Source organism: Hylaeus anthracinus, unplaced genomic scaffold (genome assembly GCF_026225885.1).
Source record: "Hylaeus anthracinus isolate JK02 unplaced genomic scaffold, UHH_iyHylAnth1.0_haploid 3, whole genome shotgun sequence".
Lineage (NCBI taxonomy): Eukaryota > Metazoa > Arthropoda > Insecta > Hymenoptera > Colletidae > Hylaeus > Hylaeus anthracinus.
This window is the reverse complement of record NW_026535284.1, coordinates 3,527,334-3,543,940: the sequence shown is the minus strand read 5'-3', so window position 1 is coordinate 3,543,940 and position 16,607 is coordinate 3,527,334. Positions and strand designations below refer to the sequence as shown.

At 37.5% G+C, this 16,607-nt stretch overlaps 1 protein-coding gene across 3 annotated transcripts in view; it reads left to right on the top strand.

The window, feature by feature from the left end:
* The window catches only part of LOC128893690 (uncharacterized), a 221,521-nt gene that overhangs the window by 171,814 nt on the left and 33,100 nt on the right, over positions 1-16,607 (top strand). For all 3 annotated transcript variants that reach the window (XM_054154843.1, XM_054154842.1, XM_054154844.1), the window contains one exon: positions 3,505-3,618. In XM_054154843.1, coding sequence (XP_054010818.1) covers positions 3,549-3,618 — 70 coding nt within the window. In that variant the 5' untranslated portion in view covers positions 3,505-3,548. The remainder of the gene's footprint in view (positions 1-3,504; positions 3,619-16,607) is intronic.

Below are 16,607 nucleotides of genomic sequence, written 5' to 3'. Positions count from 1 at the left end.
GGCCCAACACTCACCGATGCACACTCTCTGTTGTCTCTTCCTTAATAGAAATAAATATCCAATAAAAGTTGCGAATCTATTAATATCAATTATATCATTTATGCTTCGATTTGCTTATATTGCATTAGCGAATATATTTTATTAACACTTTTTTTTTTAATATCACATTAGTAATGATAAAAATCTATAGAGATAACTAGGTAATGTTAAGATTTCTTTTAACAAACTCGGATACTATTAATTTCTTCATTGTATCCGAAGTAATATTATCTCATTTATTTTGTAATATTTCGCCATAAATATTTTTGATATATTGAACATCCTTTCTGAACTTTTCTAGATCTAAACGATCCCATAGTTTCACTATAAAATTGAATATGCCACTCAAAACATTTAATATTATTACATGTTGTTAAATTCACATCCGATATAGTATTTAGCAATAAAAGTTGTCTATTAATAATTTACGGTGTATATTAATAACTCATTGAAAGTATCAAGTGTCCACATATGTATGAACGAGGATGTACGTTTTTCGCACATTCATTATGCATAAACGTCCTAAGATTACATATGAAAAAATAACATAGGACAAGATTGTCGTAGGCTGTACATTCACTTTGAAGAGGATACGAATTTTCTTTCCGGATGGCCCGTCGCGAGAGATTCTGTCCGCAGGACGAAGCACGCGAGCGGCGCAACGCGTCGCTGCATAAGAAACCGTGCCCTCGGGCGGGTTTTAGGCGAATAATGTTTCAGACCCGCCTCGCAAACTTAATCATGCTAGCGGCTTTCTAAGCGTTACCGCAGGGGATGGAACGCAACGGTGTTGTTAATACTCTCTTTCTGGCTGGCACGCGAGCACAAAGGTGAAACAGTATTAACTGACTGGCGCGACCCGCTCGTGCGGATTCGGATCGGGCACGCGCGTGCGCCTGTTGCGCACGAACGGGCGTGAACGTACACGCGGGCGCGTAGACGCTTTATTACGCGCGACGAGGATTCCTGGCGGCTCTGTGGTTGTGAAAATTTAATTAAAACGTGCCCCGACCCGTGCACGCTAGTCTTGCACGCTGCTGACGAGATCCCGGAGCCACGAGTGTTCTCCTTTTAGCGCGGCTCCAGTCTGAGTCGATGGTAAATTGCACGGAAAAGGAGAATACATAATTGTCGCGGGATATTTCCCTGACACTGCAGATGTTCCCAACGAACTTTGTCCACGTTTACCCATCGAGTATCCCGTGAATTTATCGTTCAACGTTTTGTTTTCATTTGCGCTGCTGAATTAGTCGGTAACGGATATAATTGATTCAAACAATATGAATGGCCTTCTGAAGCGTTCCTTTAGAATAGTTTAGGTAGAACCGGTTCTCCAAGATTTTTGTGTACATTCTCGTTATACTTTATTTACTACAATTACAGAATGGTCAATCAAGGAACATTGTTATCCTGTTTTTGGCGGTGTCACCCGAATGGGGTCTAAAGTGTCTAGGGTCAATGGCAATTGTTAACACTAAATCAGGTTTTGTTTTCAAGCTATTGTATACAGTTCTTATATACAACATATGGATTGTATACAGTTGTTTCATGCATCATTCAGTCTAGTATCATATGAAATACTCTTACATTCAATTTACATTCAGTATTAACGAAGCGCGTGTGAGCAAGCGCGATGAAGCGAGCTTCTATTTCAACATACTGTTTCTTTAATAAGTTATGACAACAAATTACTTCGGTACAAATCTGACTCTTCGAATACTTCCACGTATTCGTCGTGTAATAAAACGAGTACTTGTGGCCTACTGATATTCAATTCCACTATCATCCTGGAGGTCACACGGCGATCTTTAACAAGAAGGTCACGAACACGTTGCACATATCTGTCGCTGCTACTTGTTCAGGGAGTACTACTCCTGTGATCATCACCTAACGATTCCTGACCTTCTTGAAATCGTTTTTACCATTTCCATACAGTTGTCCGAGATACTCATTATGATTGTTGGATTGATACAAATGTTTTTTTTAATGAAATTCTTATATACAATATAAAAATTATACATGATTGTTTCATGTATTATTGAATTTAGTATTATGTGAAATATTATTGCATGCAATTGAAAATAATCTATTTAAGGCCAGTTATTTAATTGATCACAGTAGAAATAGATAAAGATAAATGTCGGTAGGTTTAATTTTACAACTGGGCCATAGGAAAGTATAAGTTTTTGTACGAGAGTAAACCATAGATGCGAGAGACAGAGTACAAGCGAGACTAATGCAAGGGGGTGAAAGAATATTTAAGACGTGAAAGTTCGGCGGGCGAGTGAGGTGTGTACCAGAGCGTTAGAAAGTGTATTTCGGAAGTGTAATATCAGTTTAAATACAATAATATAATGTGTATTACCAACAACGCGCGTCAATCGAAACTTAACCTCCCCATTCCTCAAGAATCCTGCATAACGAATATCGATCAGGCGATCTCTTTCAGCCTTCCTCAAAGTGAGACTGAATTTTAAGGATAGTTGTTGAATTCTCGAGAGACCGACTGTTCCTATAAATATGTAAACTAGTTGTTCGAGTTTCTTGTGAAAGTTGCGTGGGACGGTAAGCCAGTTACCCTCACTAAAAACGCCCCGCGCTCCCTATAGCGCCGAGATCTTAATTATGTCGCGGTCACAGAAGGTCATCCAATCGAGAATTCCCTTTGTATACCCGTTTGAGCTTCCTTAATAATTACTCGGCGGCTTATCACAGAAGCCGGATTATTGCGAGTGGAAAAGTTTCTTACTTCGGAGTACGTCTCTTATCGTAAAAGGTAAATCTAATCCGCTGGTAATACCGCGAACATAACGAGGTCGACGAATGTAAGGAAAGAACAGTGCAACTAATTCGTTGTAATCCAAAGCTTAAGAAGAGTTCCTGCTTTGCTGGATCAGAAAATATGTAATATTTGCGAATTGTTGTCTCGTAAAGTATTAGGCACAAAATGTTTTAATTTATCATGTCTTTTTCGATGGTTTATCTTGTACGACACAAATGAATTTTCGTAATTGAGAAACATAGAAATTTTCTAATTCATAAGCTCTTGTTTTTAGACATGTCAAGGTTGTTGATAACGAAGGCGATTACATAATTGATTAAAAATAAAAACATATTATAAATTTATTTATTTGAATTTAATGTAAAAGAAATGACATTACTTTCTGGTTCCTCTAATATATTATACGCATTGCGGATTTGAAATAAAATTGAAATGCACAAATAAATCTATGTGCATTAGACATTGACATTATTTTCGTAAAACAAAATTGATTTTTTAATGAGTTACAGCACGTACAGCTTTGAGCAGCGATATATCGCTCTTGGCCCTTTTTGCAAGTGCATGGAGGAGCGATGTAACGCTCCTTGCCACTCAAAGGGTTAATTTCATCCTGCATACTCTAAGCACAAGAGAAACAACAAGTTTTCAATTTGTATCAACAAGGTTCCCTTTTCTCGTTCCAGCGTTGAGCCTGCTGTGCGTGAAGAAATTCTCCGGCAGCGGAACAATGCTGGAAGCGCCGCCCGGAAGTCGCGAGGACCTCGTGGAAGCAGCGAGAACACCATGTACGCCCACAGGTTAGTACCCGGGGCAGCGGTTTATCATAAAGTTTAAATAGTGATTTAGGTGGATCGCTGAATCTAACAAAAGCTCATAAGCTGGCTAAATAAATAACGATAACGAGCGGTCTTGCGCACGCGCGCTCGCATGCATAAAGAGGACTTCCTTCGAAAACCGGAATTTCACAGCGAACGTTTTAATTCTCCCCCCCGAGAACGACCAGTCGTAGTCGGTTCAAACTGAAATATCGAGCTGGTGTTCATCATAAACTTTAAATGGAGACGAGTGCCCTCGCTAAATCCAGCGTACGAATTAGGTTGGCGAATGGCTCGCGTCTCGCGAAGTTCGAGGTCCGTCGTAAATTTTCACGATAAATAATGAAAACCGGGAAAATACTGTACAGCAAGCGGACCTTGATACTCTGGATTTATTCCACGTATTCGGTCGTGGAAATTTCGAGGCGCTGAGAACGAGCGTCGTTTGTTTCTAGGAAATGATTGTCTATCGTTGCTACTCAAGCTTCTTTAGTCGGAGAACTTTCGACTTCGTAATGTACCATACTTTCAAAACGTTTACAATTTTTCGTGGTTATTTGGGCTTCGATATTTGGTCTTTGAAAATAGAGTGAAAATAAAACTACACGTATGTAAGTTAAGAAAGTTAGATCGAAAAGTGAAACTATGTATATTTTGAATCGATTTCAAAAAGGAGCAGTTACGTAATTTGGAAAATAGCAAAAATTTTCTCAAGTAACTAAAAAGTACAAAATAAAATAATTGTTTTCAAAAATTACCCATTAAAAACAGAACTAAAGAAAGTTAAACAATTTTTTCCATCAGTCACATGAATAATATAATTGAAATATTATATTGGATTTGCAGTTATTCGAAATTTTTGTATTAGAAAATTAATAAATTTTTTTTAGTACTCTTTTTGAAGCCAATTAAATTTTTGTTACAGTTTTTTATATATGAAAAGTTATACATGATATACATACATATATGTATTAAAAGAATGTATGTTTTATAAATAAAATTGAGTGGCTTTCATTTTCATTAACAATTTTTTATTCATAAATTCGTTGTATACACGTAGTGTTCACTGTTTACAAAATAATTGCACTTGTTTTTCATATAATAGTTTCAGTATTTTCACAGAATGCATTGTAGCGAATGCTAGTCTGTACAACTCAAAACATTAGAGAAATGTTATGAAATAAAGAGGGCAAAGGATTAGAATTATGGTATGTTTTCATTTTTAATCTATACGCAAATTTCAGTGCCAGTCCTATTGTACGTTATTCGTTTCAAAAGATTCGCAAGTGGCCTGATATTGTTGGACGTTTGGAATCGACAACAAGAGAAATGCTTCTCATTTAAAACCCCTGAATCGCGAGTGATTAACCTAGTTCCCGTTTCGTAATTAAACTTTAGTCCAAGTACACATCTGAATGCAAAAACAGGGTGCTCCTTGAGACCCTGAAAACCTGCTTCTTCGCTCGAATATTTTCAGTATTATTCAACACGGTACATTTTATCAGACATGTTTCTTATTTCTGTTTTCACTGTGATTCGGGGCCACTGTTTGCGTACGTTTACACAAAACCATTCCCGTAACGATCACGCGACGCGTTTACCAAATTCCACGGCATGCGCGAACAATTTTCTTTTCGTCGAATGTTCACTACTTTCAACAAACCGAATTCAACGGAAATTGAATGCTTTGTCGATGAAATTGTTAGTTGTGGAGATATTTCCAGTTTGAAAGAAAGCTGAAATTACAATACTCGCATGGTTTATTCGTTCGCGGTTCCTTCTTATAATAAAAATTAATGAGTTCGTAACGGTAAGATACATACGTGAATTTTAATTAAATTGCTTTGGTCAAACAAGATATTGTCATTTTCAAGATATTATTACGCCGTCGTGGTGTCTCTCCCTCTTCATTCATATCAATTAACAACAGCTTTAGAGAATTGAGAATTGAGAATTATACTATACTACTGACTGCTATCCATGCAGTCCGACCAAAGTTTTACGAAACGAAATTCCGTCTTCTAAATCTTCGAAGTGTCACGGCAGCCCATGATTATCCAGTATGTATACACGGTGCTCGTAACGATATTTTATAGAAATGTTTTTGACCAAATTCTGGCAATCCTCTGGTCATCTTCGGGTACAATAATCTAAGATGATTAAAATATAATGGTAACAAACGATACATGATATATAAATCACAGCTCGCTATTCATTTATCGAGTGAAAACTCTCGGCAAGTGGAAAGGGAACATCGACCAATCGAAATTGACGATCAATCGAACGCAAACCGCGATTGTCGAACGTCGGGGGAAGACACGATCCCTGTAAATGACGTTTGGTCAGTTCAAGGGACAACAGGTGCCGATATTCCACGCAGACATTTCTGCGATTACCTTGTCCTCTATCGGCGGTCGCCAACCCTTCCATCGTTCTCTGCCCTTTCATCGGCGTCCACGTCCATTCGCAGGTGGCGAACAGCAAATTATTGATGGAGTTCATCGATCACAGCGAATGCGACACCTGAAATCGTTCTGGTTTCGCGCGGCCTCGCGTTAGTTCCTTTATTCGCGCGCCGACGACAAAACCGAACCGGAAGGTTGACGGGAAGGAGATTCGATCGATGACCGGATTTCCCTCTTCCTGGAAGCATCATTACCGCCAGGCCTATCCGCAACAGAGCCAATGGGTGGCTCTTTTTATCTCAATAAAGTCGGTGTCCCGCGATGATTGACGGTTTGACTCCGCGGCGTGTCAGCTGTGGGACGGGTGCCCTTTCATCACCGTGATGAACGCGCAGGTTCCATTTTCTTCTGCGTTGTCGGCTTCATTGTCGTCGCGTCAATGTTCCCCGATATAGTTAGCAAATTCGTTTCGTCACTATTTGTACAAAAATTGTTAAAACACTGGAATGACTGGATTCGCGACACTAATGACCGTAGCTACTGTCAAAGAACAGCTTTCCGGGATATTTAGGAGGGTTGAGAATTTTATCTGGATTTTTGTACTATCCGAATAACCTGGGCATTCAAATATCCGTATAACTGAATACAAAATTCAGATAACCGAATATTATATCGATATCAGGATATCTAGATATAAAAAATTAATATACCTCAGCATAAAAGGAGCATAGCTGGATTTTATCACAGAACAATTTGTATCCCTAGTGAATTGAGAAATACTATTTTTTACAAAGACTTACGACTCTGTGATTAAAAATCAATTTAACCATGAAATCGATATGAAAATGGGACGTCGTTATCCGGATATTATGATATTCGATTATTCGAATAGTCCCATCCCTATTATTTAGTCACTGTTCTATTTATTTGTGAATGGCTGAAGACCTTGAAAGCAAATTCATTGTCATCAATGTTCTTAGTTCGTGTCGGTCTTGCGAGCTGCTCAATACAAATATATTTAGTAAGTTGAGAAGTTTCTAAAACTTGTTATATAGGCCTAACTTACATTATTGATGGTTGCCTCAGACGTGGATAAATATTATCTGTCACGAGAATGACTAAGCGATTTAACGCTACGCGACGGGGACATTGAATTCTGTCTTCGTTGCTTGTCCTCGATTTTCTTCTGGTACATTTAACATTAACGATTTACTATCATAGGTTTTATTTTCTACCGTGTTCACTTTTGTCTGTTTTCTATCATAATAATTATTTTACGTAATATGATATTGTTTCCAAGTTATATTTGCATAATTATTTGGACTTGTATACATTAATTTCCTTTTTTATTCTTTGTCTCCTTTCCGTCTGTCATTTAAATACTTCATTTCAGTTTAGACATTATCGATGCGTTAAAAACGCAATATTAATATTAATATTATTATTATTCACACTGGAGGTTCTAGGATCTTCATACAGAAGAGATAAGAAGGTCTGTTAAATAATTTTTAGAAACTTCAATTCGTGATCATCGATTCAAACGTTTGCCTTGCGTCTAGAATGTCTAGATGCAGTCCACAGTAGAAAAGGACGTTACTAGTCAGACATCGCGTAGACACTTGCTCGTAGTTAGAAGTAATCATTGACTGCGAGTTTAACATTTTTAGATGTACGAACGTGAAATAACTTTTATAAGTACATTAAAATAAAGGACTACGTACTATAGGTTGATGAATTTGGCCAAAGAAATCCTATCTTATTATAAACAAAAATAATGAGTTTCTATTAAAAAAAATTAATTTATTTCTTAAATTTTCTCCTCTGTCATTACGATAAAATTATTTCCGATACCAAATTTGTCCGTTTAAACCAAATGATTTCTGTAAAAACATTTTTTGATGACATCATCCCCTCATGAGATATTCAACCATTCCGATTTAAACGGAACACCAAACACAGTTAGTTCCGATTGTATATTTCGTTGAGCAAATATTAGATTCAAAAATTGTTGATCTTTAACTGGTCGTTCGAAATTTGTTATTTATATGAGTATATTGGCTGTTCCTTGCATCTCGAGGTCCTAAATCAGGTTAGGTCCTTTGATCGCGACGTCGAGACATCCTGAGATGGGTAGGAACCTTAGCCGGTATCGAGAACACCGACAGTAATTGACACCACTTTCACGGCTAAACCGCTTTCCAATTTTCTCCTTATTTTCACGACGTAATAACTTACCGAGGTTGACGGAGTTTAGTCGCGGAGCCTGGCCGAGGGGGGGCAAGGTACAAGGCAAGGGGGTTGCTCCACGCGCAGCCAGTAATGGCTACGTATATATAGACAGTTCTTTACAAGGCGGCGAGATAAGCTCTCATTGGCGACCGAAGCGTAATCACTACGGCTTCCTGAAATAGCCTGAACCTTCACCCCATCGCCCCTTTCGATCTTGTCATTTCCCTTTCCTGGGATCCTTGGCAAAGCAAGTTCGATCGGTGTCGGAGACTGCATCGTCGATGCGGACACTGCATCGGTGTCCCGATCTCCTGTCAAAAATTACGGATGGTATTGGCAATCTTTGCAAAAGATATCGCGTCATCTTCAGAAAAATGTGAAGGCGGGTCGAATCGCTCCGAATTTATAGGGTCGAAAGTAACAAATCTTACAAGAGTATTTCGGTAAACCGAAATTTCCGGTTTTTTTCTGAATTGTGTATATTTGTTGGGAATCCTAAGAAAAGTTTCAAGCTATTTTTGTTATCGACCCCAATTCGATTCTCCAGAGAGAAAACAACCCTCATATGTGTTTCCTTATTTATTAATATATCTTTAAAATTAGGTTAGGTATAACAACATGATTGCAATAGAAAGTTGGTGGTTTCTTACACTTTTTAGGGATAAGTGATTATAGCTATACAATTGTTTTGTTTTATTGACAAAATTCACCACCACTCACGTTTAATCTAATTTCGATGATCTCTCTCGTTGAACACCACAATATAATTAACCATCGCTCATTCTAATCATGCAAAATACATGTACAACGCGGTTTGGAATTAATTTTGCCTTGTACATGTATTTTATATGTTCATCGCTGCACTCCGAATAATACTTCACTTGTTATCGTGTAATTCATTTTTTAAATGTATTTGCATGAAACGTCGTATAAGTGTAAATTACGTGAAAGAATCGTAACGAATCTTTTCTAAAAAACCACTTATCCGATCGTCATTTTTCTTTTTTTAATTTGTTTATCGATGTTTAAAATACAACTTAGTGAAGTTAGAAGTTGAAAATTTGATTGGTTTAACTACAGTTGTAAAAAGAAACGAAAGGACTAAAAAGTGACTTTGTTCGTTATGCGCATATGATTTTTCATATTTTTTTTTCAACTTTAGACAAAAAGATAAAACGACCAAAACTAGTTTATATAAAAAAAATTGAAAAACTTATCTTTAATGGTTTTTTGTAAACTGTAATTTTTGTACCCTTTTTTCGGTATCTTTCCAAAGCCACCACAAGTTAACATTTTTTTTTGGTGCAACTAAGCTTAAATTAAAGCTTAAAGTACAACAAAAGTAATAAGCTAAATTTTATTAAGCTGTGTCTAATACAATCGGAGAAATCACGGTGAAAAGCCAAATGGGTGTATCTAGGGGTTCGCGCTAGTCTAAACGTTCAGGATTCCCTGAAAAAAAATCTTAATATTCGGGTTACCTAACATTCGTAAGTGAGTTGTACAACCTAGTTCCTCATCTCGAATTTCACAGGCCCAACTATCGAGCTCCTAATGGTCAGTGACCATCTCGCGTGTTTTGGTTAATATTCCTAACAGAGATTAATGGACGATTATCGAAGGTAATTATCATTCGTTCTTGCTACCTTAACGCCATTGTTCCCTGACCTACAAAACGAGTCAGTTCTCCGTGGTTACAAATATTTGCTCGATCTGAATCGAATCTTCGCTGTACACGCGCTAGAACGTAATTGGATCGAGCGGTTCATTATACGTCTGTAACCAATATAGGATAATACCCGGAAAGGAGGAACGCGCACGGCGAACTATACAATGGTAATCGGATTCCTCAGTTATTACCGATAAATTATGGTCGAGAGGTATTAACGATGCTCACTGGTTGGCCGAATAAATATTAAAAGGGACAGCTTGTATCGCCTGGCGCACTAGGCACCGTATTATCGTCGACTGTGCCGTATTGGTCGTCGATCATCGATTGTTCCAACTTTTCGGCGCAATCCACGTATCGAAAACGCGTGAATTCGAACAATCGCGTATTTTATTCATCGAACTGCACCGTTACAGAGATGGACTCGTTCGAATGAATTTGAAATTTAAGAACATTTGAAATGAGAATGTATGTATTTAGAGCTTATAAAAATTGACGAAAACTCTTCTATAAATTTTACAGGATCCTAGATACTTCAGGTGTTGCTTAGAAATCTATCATCTGAACCCATTTATGTATTTATGTATAGTTATATACGTGTTTATCGTTGTTATAAATATTAGGTGTAGGTAGAAATTAATTTTGTGCCCTTCTAAAGTAAACTTATCATTAATTTATAAATAAAACTTTTATTTATTTATAAAGAAAATATACAACTTTTGATCTTTCTTCAGTCACACATTCCAGCTGAGCACATATAACTTTAAGAACAAATTAGCGAGTAAACATTTCTATTTAAACTATAACCATAAACGATCGAATGTAAAAGCACATCAGTAATTTCTACGTATTTTAATTTTCAAATAAACTTATAATCTGTTGGAAGAATGATAAAAGACGAAATTTGATCACTTTGCACACATACATACATGTACATTGTCAAACATTGTCGTATATTGTAATGGCCATCAGATTGAGTCTTTCATAGTAGATATATGAATTCATTGTAATGGAGATTATGCTGAGAACTCATAAGGTTAGTACACTAATGTAACAAAACGATCAGAAAATATGTCTACTTAAACTAAAGTTATTAATTTAGAGTTATTAACTAGAGAAATAATTTCTACACCTAATATATATGAACGTTTCATAAAAATGGAGATAAATTAATTAATTCGCATGAATATTTAATTTCAAATACAGAATGCATTCTGAAAACGCTTCAACCGCAATAAAAAAATGAAACGGATACATGTATGAATGTCTTCTAAATAAATAAAAGATTTATAAATCTATAAATATTTTCCAAATTAATAGAAATCATTAAAATCTGTAAATTTGCGAAACATTTGATAAAAATTTATAACAAAATTTTTAAACGGAAATAACATTCGCGTTTCTTGATCGGAAAATCTTCCATACGTACATATATATTATATGTATACAGAAATAAATAACGAGATCTGCCGTTCGGCCAGCTTTTGGGGATTTCCGATCACCGTGCGCCGTATCGATATTCTTTATTGATACAGCCCACGGAAACTGGCGCAAACTCTCTCTCGTTTGCCAGGGATTTTCCATACACCGAAAGTTTCAGCTGTATTAATCAATAATTTCTGATTGCCGCTTCGTTTAAAAAATACCGTATCCCTCTGACGTTGTATTGTTAATTAGGACACGCGAAAACACTGCTCCATACTTTATGGGCTTTTTCGATGTTTCTTTCATGAGATGCGACTCGAAAATTCCGCGAGCGGTTCGACTGGGTTACATATTAAAGCGTGCTGCCTGGGCATCGACGGTTCACTTTTATTCCCCCGTTACCGTTTATACAGGGTAAGGCATTTAAAATAGGCCACTTGAATAATTCTCTTACTTTTAGCGATAAAAAAAAAGTGTCGCACAAGAGTTGTTTGATTTCGTAAGGCACGTAACGTGGTGCCAATAACTCTTTCTTCGGTGAAAGCGTGGAGGAGATATGAAGGTCGACCTCGTTTTTTTTTTAAATAGAATAATATAATTTCTTGTACACACTCTGATAGAACGTTCCAAGTAGGAACGTCATAGAAGATCATTCAAGGTTACACAGGCACAGAAAATTAATCATGTTCCATCGTCATTTATTAATAATTTTTAATTATTAATAAATAAAAGTTATCGTTTTTATGAGAACATTGAATTTAAAGAAAAAGCGTGAAAATCCGATTTCATATCTAGGAATTCATTATCCTGTTTAGTTCGAGATACGTAATTTGAAGGAAAACTTGCACAGTTGCAGAAACCACGTATAATTAAGATCGATATTTCAATATATCTCGCAAAGGAATTTTCAATGAAAAAAATACAAGTAAATGGTTGTATCATAAATTAATTTTTAATATTCATTTACATTTCCGCAAAATAAATGTTTAAAAATCGATTATCTTTTGGATAATTAAACCAGAACACCACCTTGTTGGACCAGTCTTACATTCGGAACCTCATTCGCATCTCCAACTATCTTCCTCAAGACGACTGCTCGCTTTCCACCGCCAACATTCTACAATTAGTTTTTCGATTAATACTAACCCGGCTTCCGTAGCTTCTAAAAGAGGCAACAAATATCCGCGGAAAGCTGCGCCCTTCTCCTTGATTTACCATCCTCTTTCGTTGTGTCAAAGTGGTCCCCTCTCTCCTTATAAATTTTAAGGAGTTTAATCCAGCGTAATTACCCAAGTTTTCGTTCTTCCCTGCGGCCGACGAAGTGGTCAGGGACTCGGCGAAAAGGAGGGAAAGCGAACAGAAGGAGGAGAGGAATACGTTCGCCTGGGGTTCGAAACTTTTCAAGACTGAGATTTTTAATGTCGCCCCTGGCGCCGGGGCTCTTTCAAACGATCGTTATTTACCTTTCCACGCACTGAAAAGACAGTCCGCGAGTGGTTCATAGGAAGCAGAGTCACGTTGGGTAAAAAGTCGTCTGGCGGTTCGGTCGAATCGACGACGTTTTGATTTATCGCCGGAAAATGGAAATCTCGCGTTAGGATCCCAGCCGAGGTCGACTCCCGCGGGATAACCAGGTTTTTGGGCGCGGTTGAAACGGTATCGAATGGGATAGCCGACTTTTTGCCTCGATCAGCGGTCGACAGAGCGAAAAAAAAATCTCGAAAGGAGTATTCTGACACTTTTAATCAACGATTTGGATCATATCATCCGTTTCGCATTCTACTTGGGGCGGAAATTGCATCAGTTTTCGCTGTATATAAACCATAGTTTAATTACAATGCAAAAACCATTAGATCCCTTAGAGAATATAAAAAAGTCATAGAAATTCTTAATTTTATCGGACTCTATATTTAGTAGAGAATCATTTACGAGCAAATAAATGAAAATCAATTTATTTAACTTTTTCGTACCAACACCTAGATGTCTTCAGAATTTAGTTTTTTTAACAAACTACAACTGATATGACATGTATCCGATTTTTCGACGTTCTAAAACGGAAGGCATCTATTCTCCGACGTTATTGCTCTTTAGACTACGTCAACGAATAGAGAAACGAAGTGCGTCAGTTGGAGGAAAAAGGGCGGGAAAGTTGGCCTCGTTAATAAAAGATCCGGCACGCAGAGTACAATTGCACCGTTAAGAGCTTATTACGTCAGTCCTGGCTTTATTACCGACAGAGATTTATGGTATGCACTCAAATAACGACGAGCCTTCGAGTCTGAATACGGAAGCGTTTATTCAACGTGCTCCGCGGAAGGGTAGCACGTGAAAGCGAAGGAGGATGAATACACTTGAGTCTCGTCTTGTTTTCGCGCATTTCGCAAAAACGGTCTGAGATCGTATGTTCCCGTCGACCGTCGACGTAAACTTCGCAAACGCCATGTGAAATCGGGACACGGAGTTCTGCGTGCTTTTTATTAATGCTCACGGTTAGAGACATAAATGGAAGATATGCGTCTGGGTGATATTTAATTGAACAATTTTTGTATTACACATATACTAACCGCGAAAAATATGTTGGCACGGAAGCCTGTATTTTTGACAAACAATACATTTCAGAGTGATATTTGATCGTAACAATAAAAATGAAAATACCGCTCTATAGGGGTTTTCAAACTGAATAGAACAGAATAATTAAATTACAAAAACATTGTTTATTTGTTGACTAATAAGTACAAAATTTAAGTAATTACTTAATTTTGCCGGTCTCGTAACAAAAATCGTAAAATAAGAGTTGCACGGTTTGGAAGGAGACATGCACTACAAGAGAGAACAACATTTCTTCAAGGTCATTTTCTCGAGATTTCAAGGTCATGGATATATATTCAAACGGAACTGTATATTTTTTTTTTCAAATTCATATAGAGAAAAAAAGGACAAATTAAACGGTATATAATATTGTATATTTAACCTAATAATTTAAATTTAAAAAATTCAGCAACTTTTTGTTATTCGATCGACTTGAAACTTTGCACAATATTTTTCGTCACCAATCTTGGAGGTGTGACGAAAGAAATTTCAGGAAAAAATGTTCACCAAGGGTAGGTCTACTCTTCTGTACATGTTACTCTTTACAGTAGTCTGAATCAGTATATAGTCAGACGTACAAAGTCAGTTTTAAATCCAAAGCTCGTGTAGAATAAAATACGTGTCACGTCGTATTATATTACAGAAATCTCTCAACAATATCTATATACTAAAATCTTACGGTCCAATTTATGGTATATACCCTTGTCAACGTCGACCGAATATCCTATTAGTTAGGGTGTACTAAATACCCTATTATATAGGGTTAACCAAATATCCTATCGCATAGAGTTAATTATGTAGGGTCTAGCAAGTATCCTATTACAGGGGATTAGTATACATTTACATATTGTTCCTCGCTGGGTTTCTCGTCGTGTTCCGTCATTTGCAATTCCAACGCGTGAATGGTAGTGAAGAGAACCAATAACGGCGCCTCCAGGAGAGGCGAGACAACGTCATCGTGTTGAGTTGCAGTGTATTTTTGACGGGTCCGTGAAACGAGTAACACCAACAACGAGGACGCCGTGAATTATTCATCGGGCCGGTGTAACTACGTCTCCTCTGTATCCACGAGGCCGGCAGGAGTCCGGGCTTCCGTTTGTGATTGGCAAATGTCATACGTCGCCTGATTGAGTTCGGTTTCAGGAAGTTGGCTTGGGGGAGCGAGAAGGATCGGGCAGGGAAAGCTGAAGCTCAATCAATAGTCTGTGATGAACGGTCCAATGGCTATTGGCACTGCACCGTCTCCCCTATAGACGTTCGGAGCTGTTCTATGAATTATTTAGCGTCAGCCAAGTGGCCCTCGGTGTATTTGCCCTCAAACCGAGGCGGGATTCGTACCATTCACGAACCTCGCTTGATTTCATCGCCTAATCTATAGTTTCGATCGGTGTCAAATAGCGTAACGGGTTTCATTCATTCTTGGTCGAGTTCCCGTCGACGGTTGTCCGTGGAACGGAATCTGATTTTGGATCGTAACTGATCGCCTACACGGATTGTAAATCAAGGAACCGGCGATATGAGCGAAACTTGAACTTCGATTGTTCTCTTTTCCTGGTTAACCGTGTTTCCACTGCGAAATTCTGTAGCTCCACCTCCGGTAGCTTGAAATATCTTTAATTTTCGTTTAATTTAGTTTAATTTAGTTTGTATTTACAAACGAAATTCGAACAGTGGAGTGCAGAAGGTCCACAGAAAGACGGAAAGGTCTTTTGATACGAGAGCAGAATAAACGATCTATTATCGAATATAAACATAAATGTCCAATATCTGTCAGTTTCAATGTAAACGTTATTTATTATAGCGTCCTGGTACAACACATTATTTTTTCATTTTATTTATCGTACAGTTACAGCTACTGCTGATGCTGAACTTTTTCCAAAATGTATCTTCTACAATAATCTTCTTTATGGTATGATTACCGCATTGTTGAAAACAAATTTACGTGTCAAATTTCGTGAACGAACGCCGTTACAATTGTGTCATCAGTAATTAAAGTGCACATATTTACAAACGGCAAAACTTTCTCAGACACCTAATACATTATTCGAATATTTACTAACCAAAAGACATCGGTAATAGTAACGCGCCGGATAGCAAATTGAATGGTCTGGGTTTGAAACGATGGTTTCGTGGGGTTCGTTTCGTCGGATTGCGTCAAAGGGAAACGCAAACAGCAAGGACACTCGATTCTAGAGCGCTATGATAACATCAAGCCAGGATTGAAGCCATTCAAAGGAGGAATAGAGAAGTAAGTCCACGAACTGGCGTGAATCCGTTCATAATGCGAGTATCTGGGATTATGTGCATCCACGCCTCAAACTATTCAGGAATCTCGGTTGATTTCACCCCTTGACCTATCGCTTCTGCCGATATCAAACGCCATAACTTGCTACGCTCTGCTACCCTCGACAAAATCAATCTCGGACTCGGCGTTCGTTTTTGAATTATGATCATATAGCGGATTGTGGAAATGAGTTCTCTTCGATATTCCATACCTATTTTGAAAGTTTTCGATAATTGACGTTACGATTTTATTTATTTGCTTCGTTTCGGTATTCTACTAGTCGTTGAATTCTCATTTGGGTTACTTTTAATAAATAATAACTGACGCTGAAAGTATTATACAGAGTGTTCTATTTAAGTTGAGATTGTAA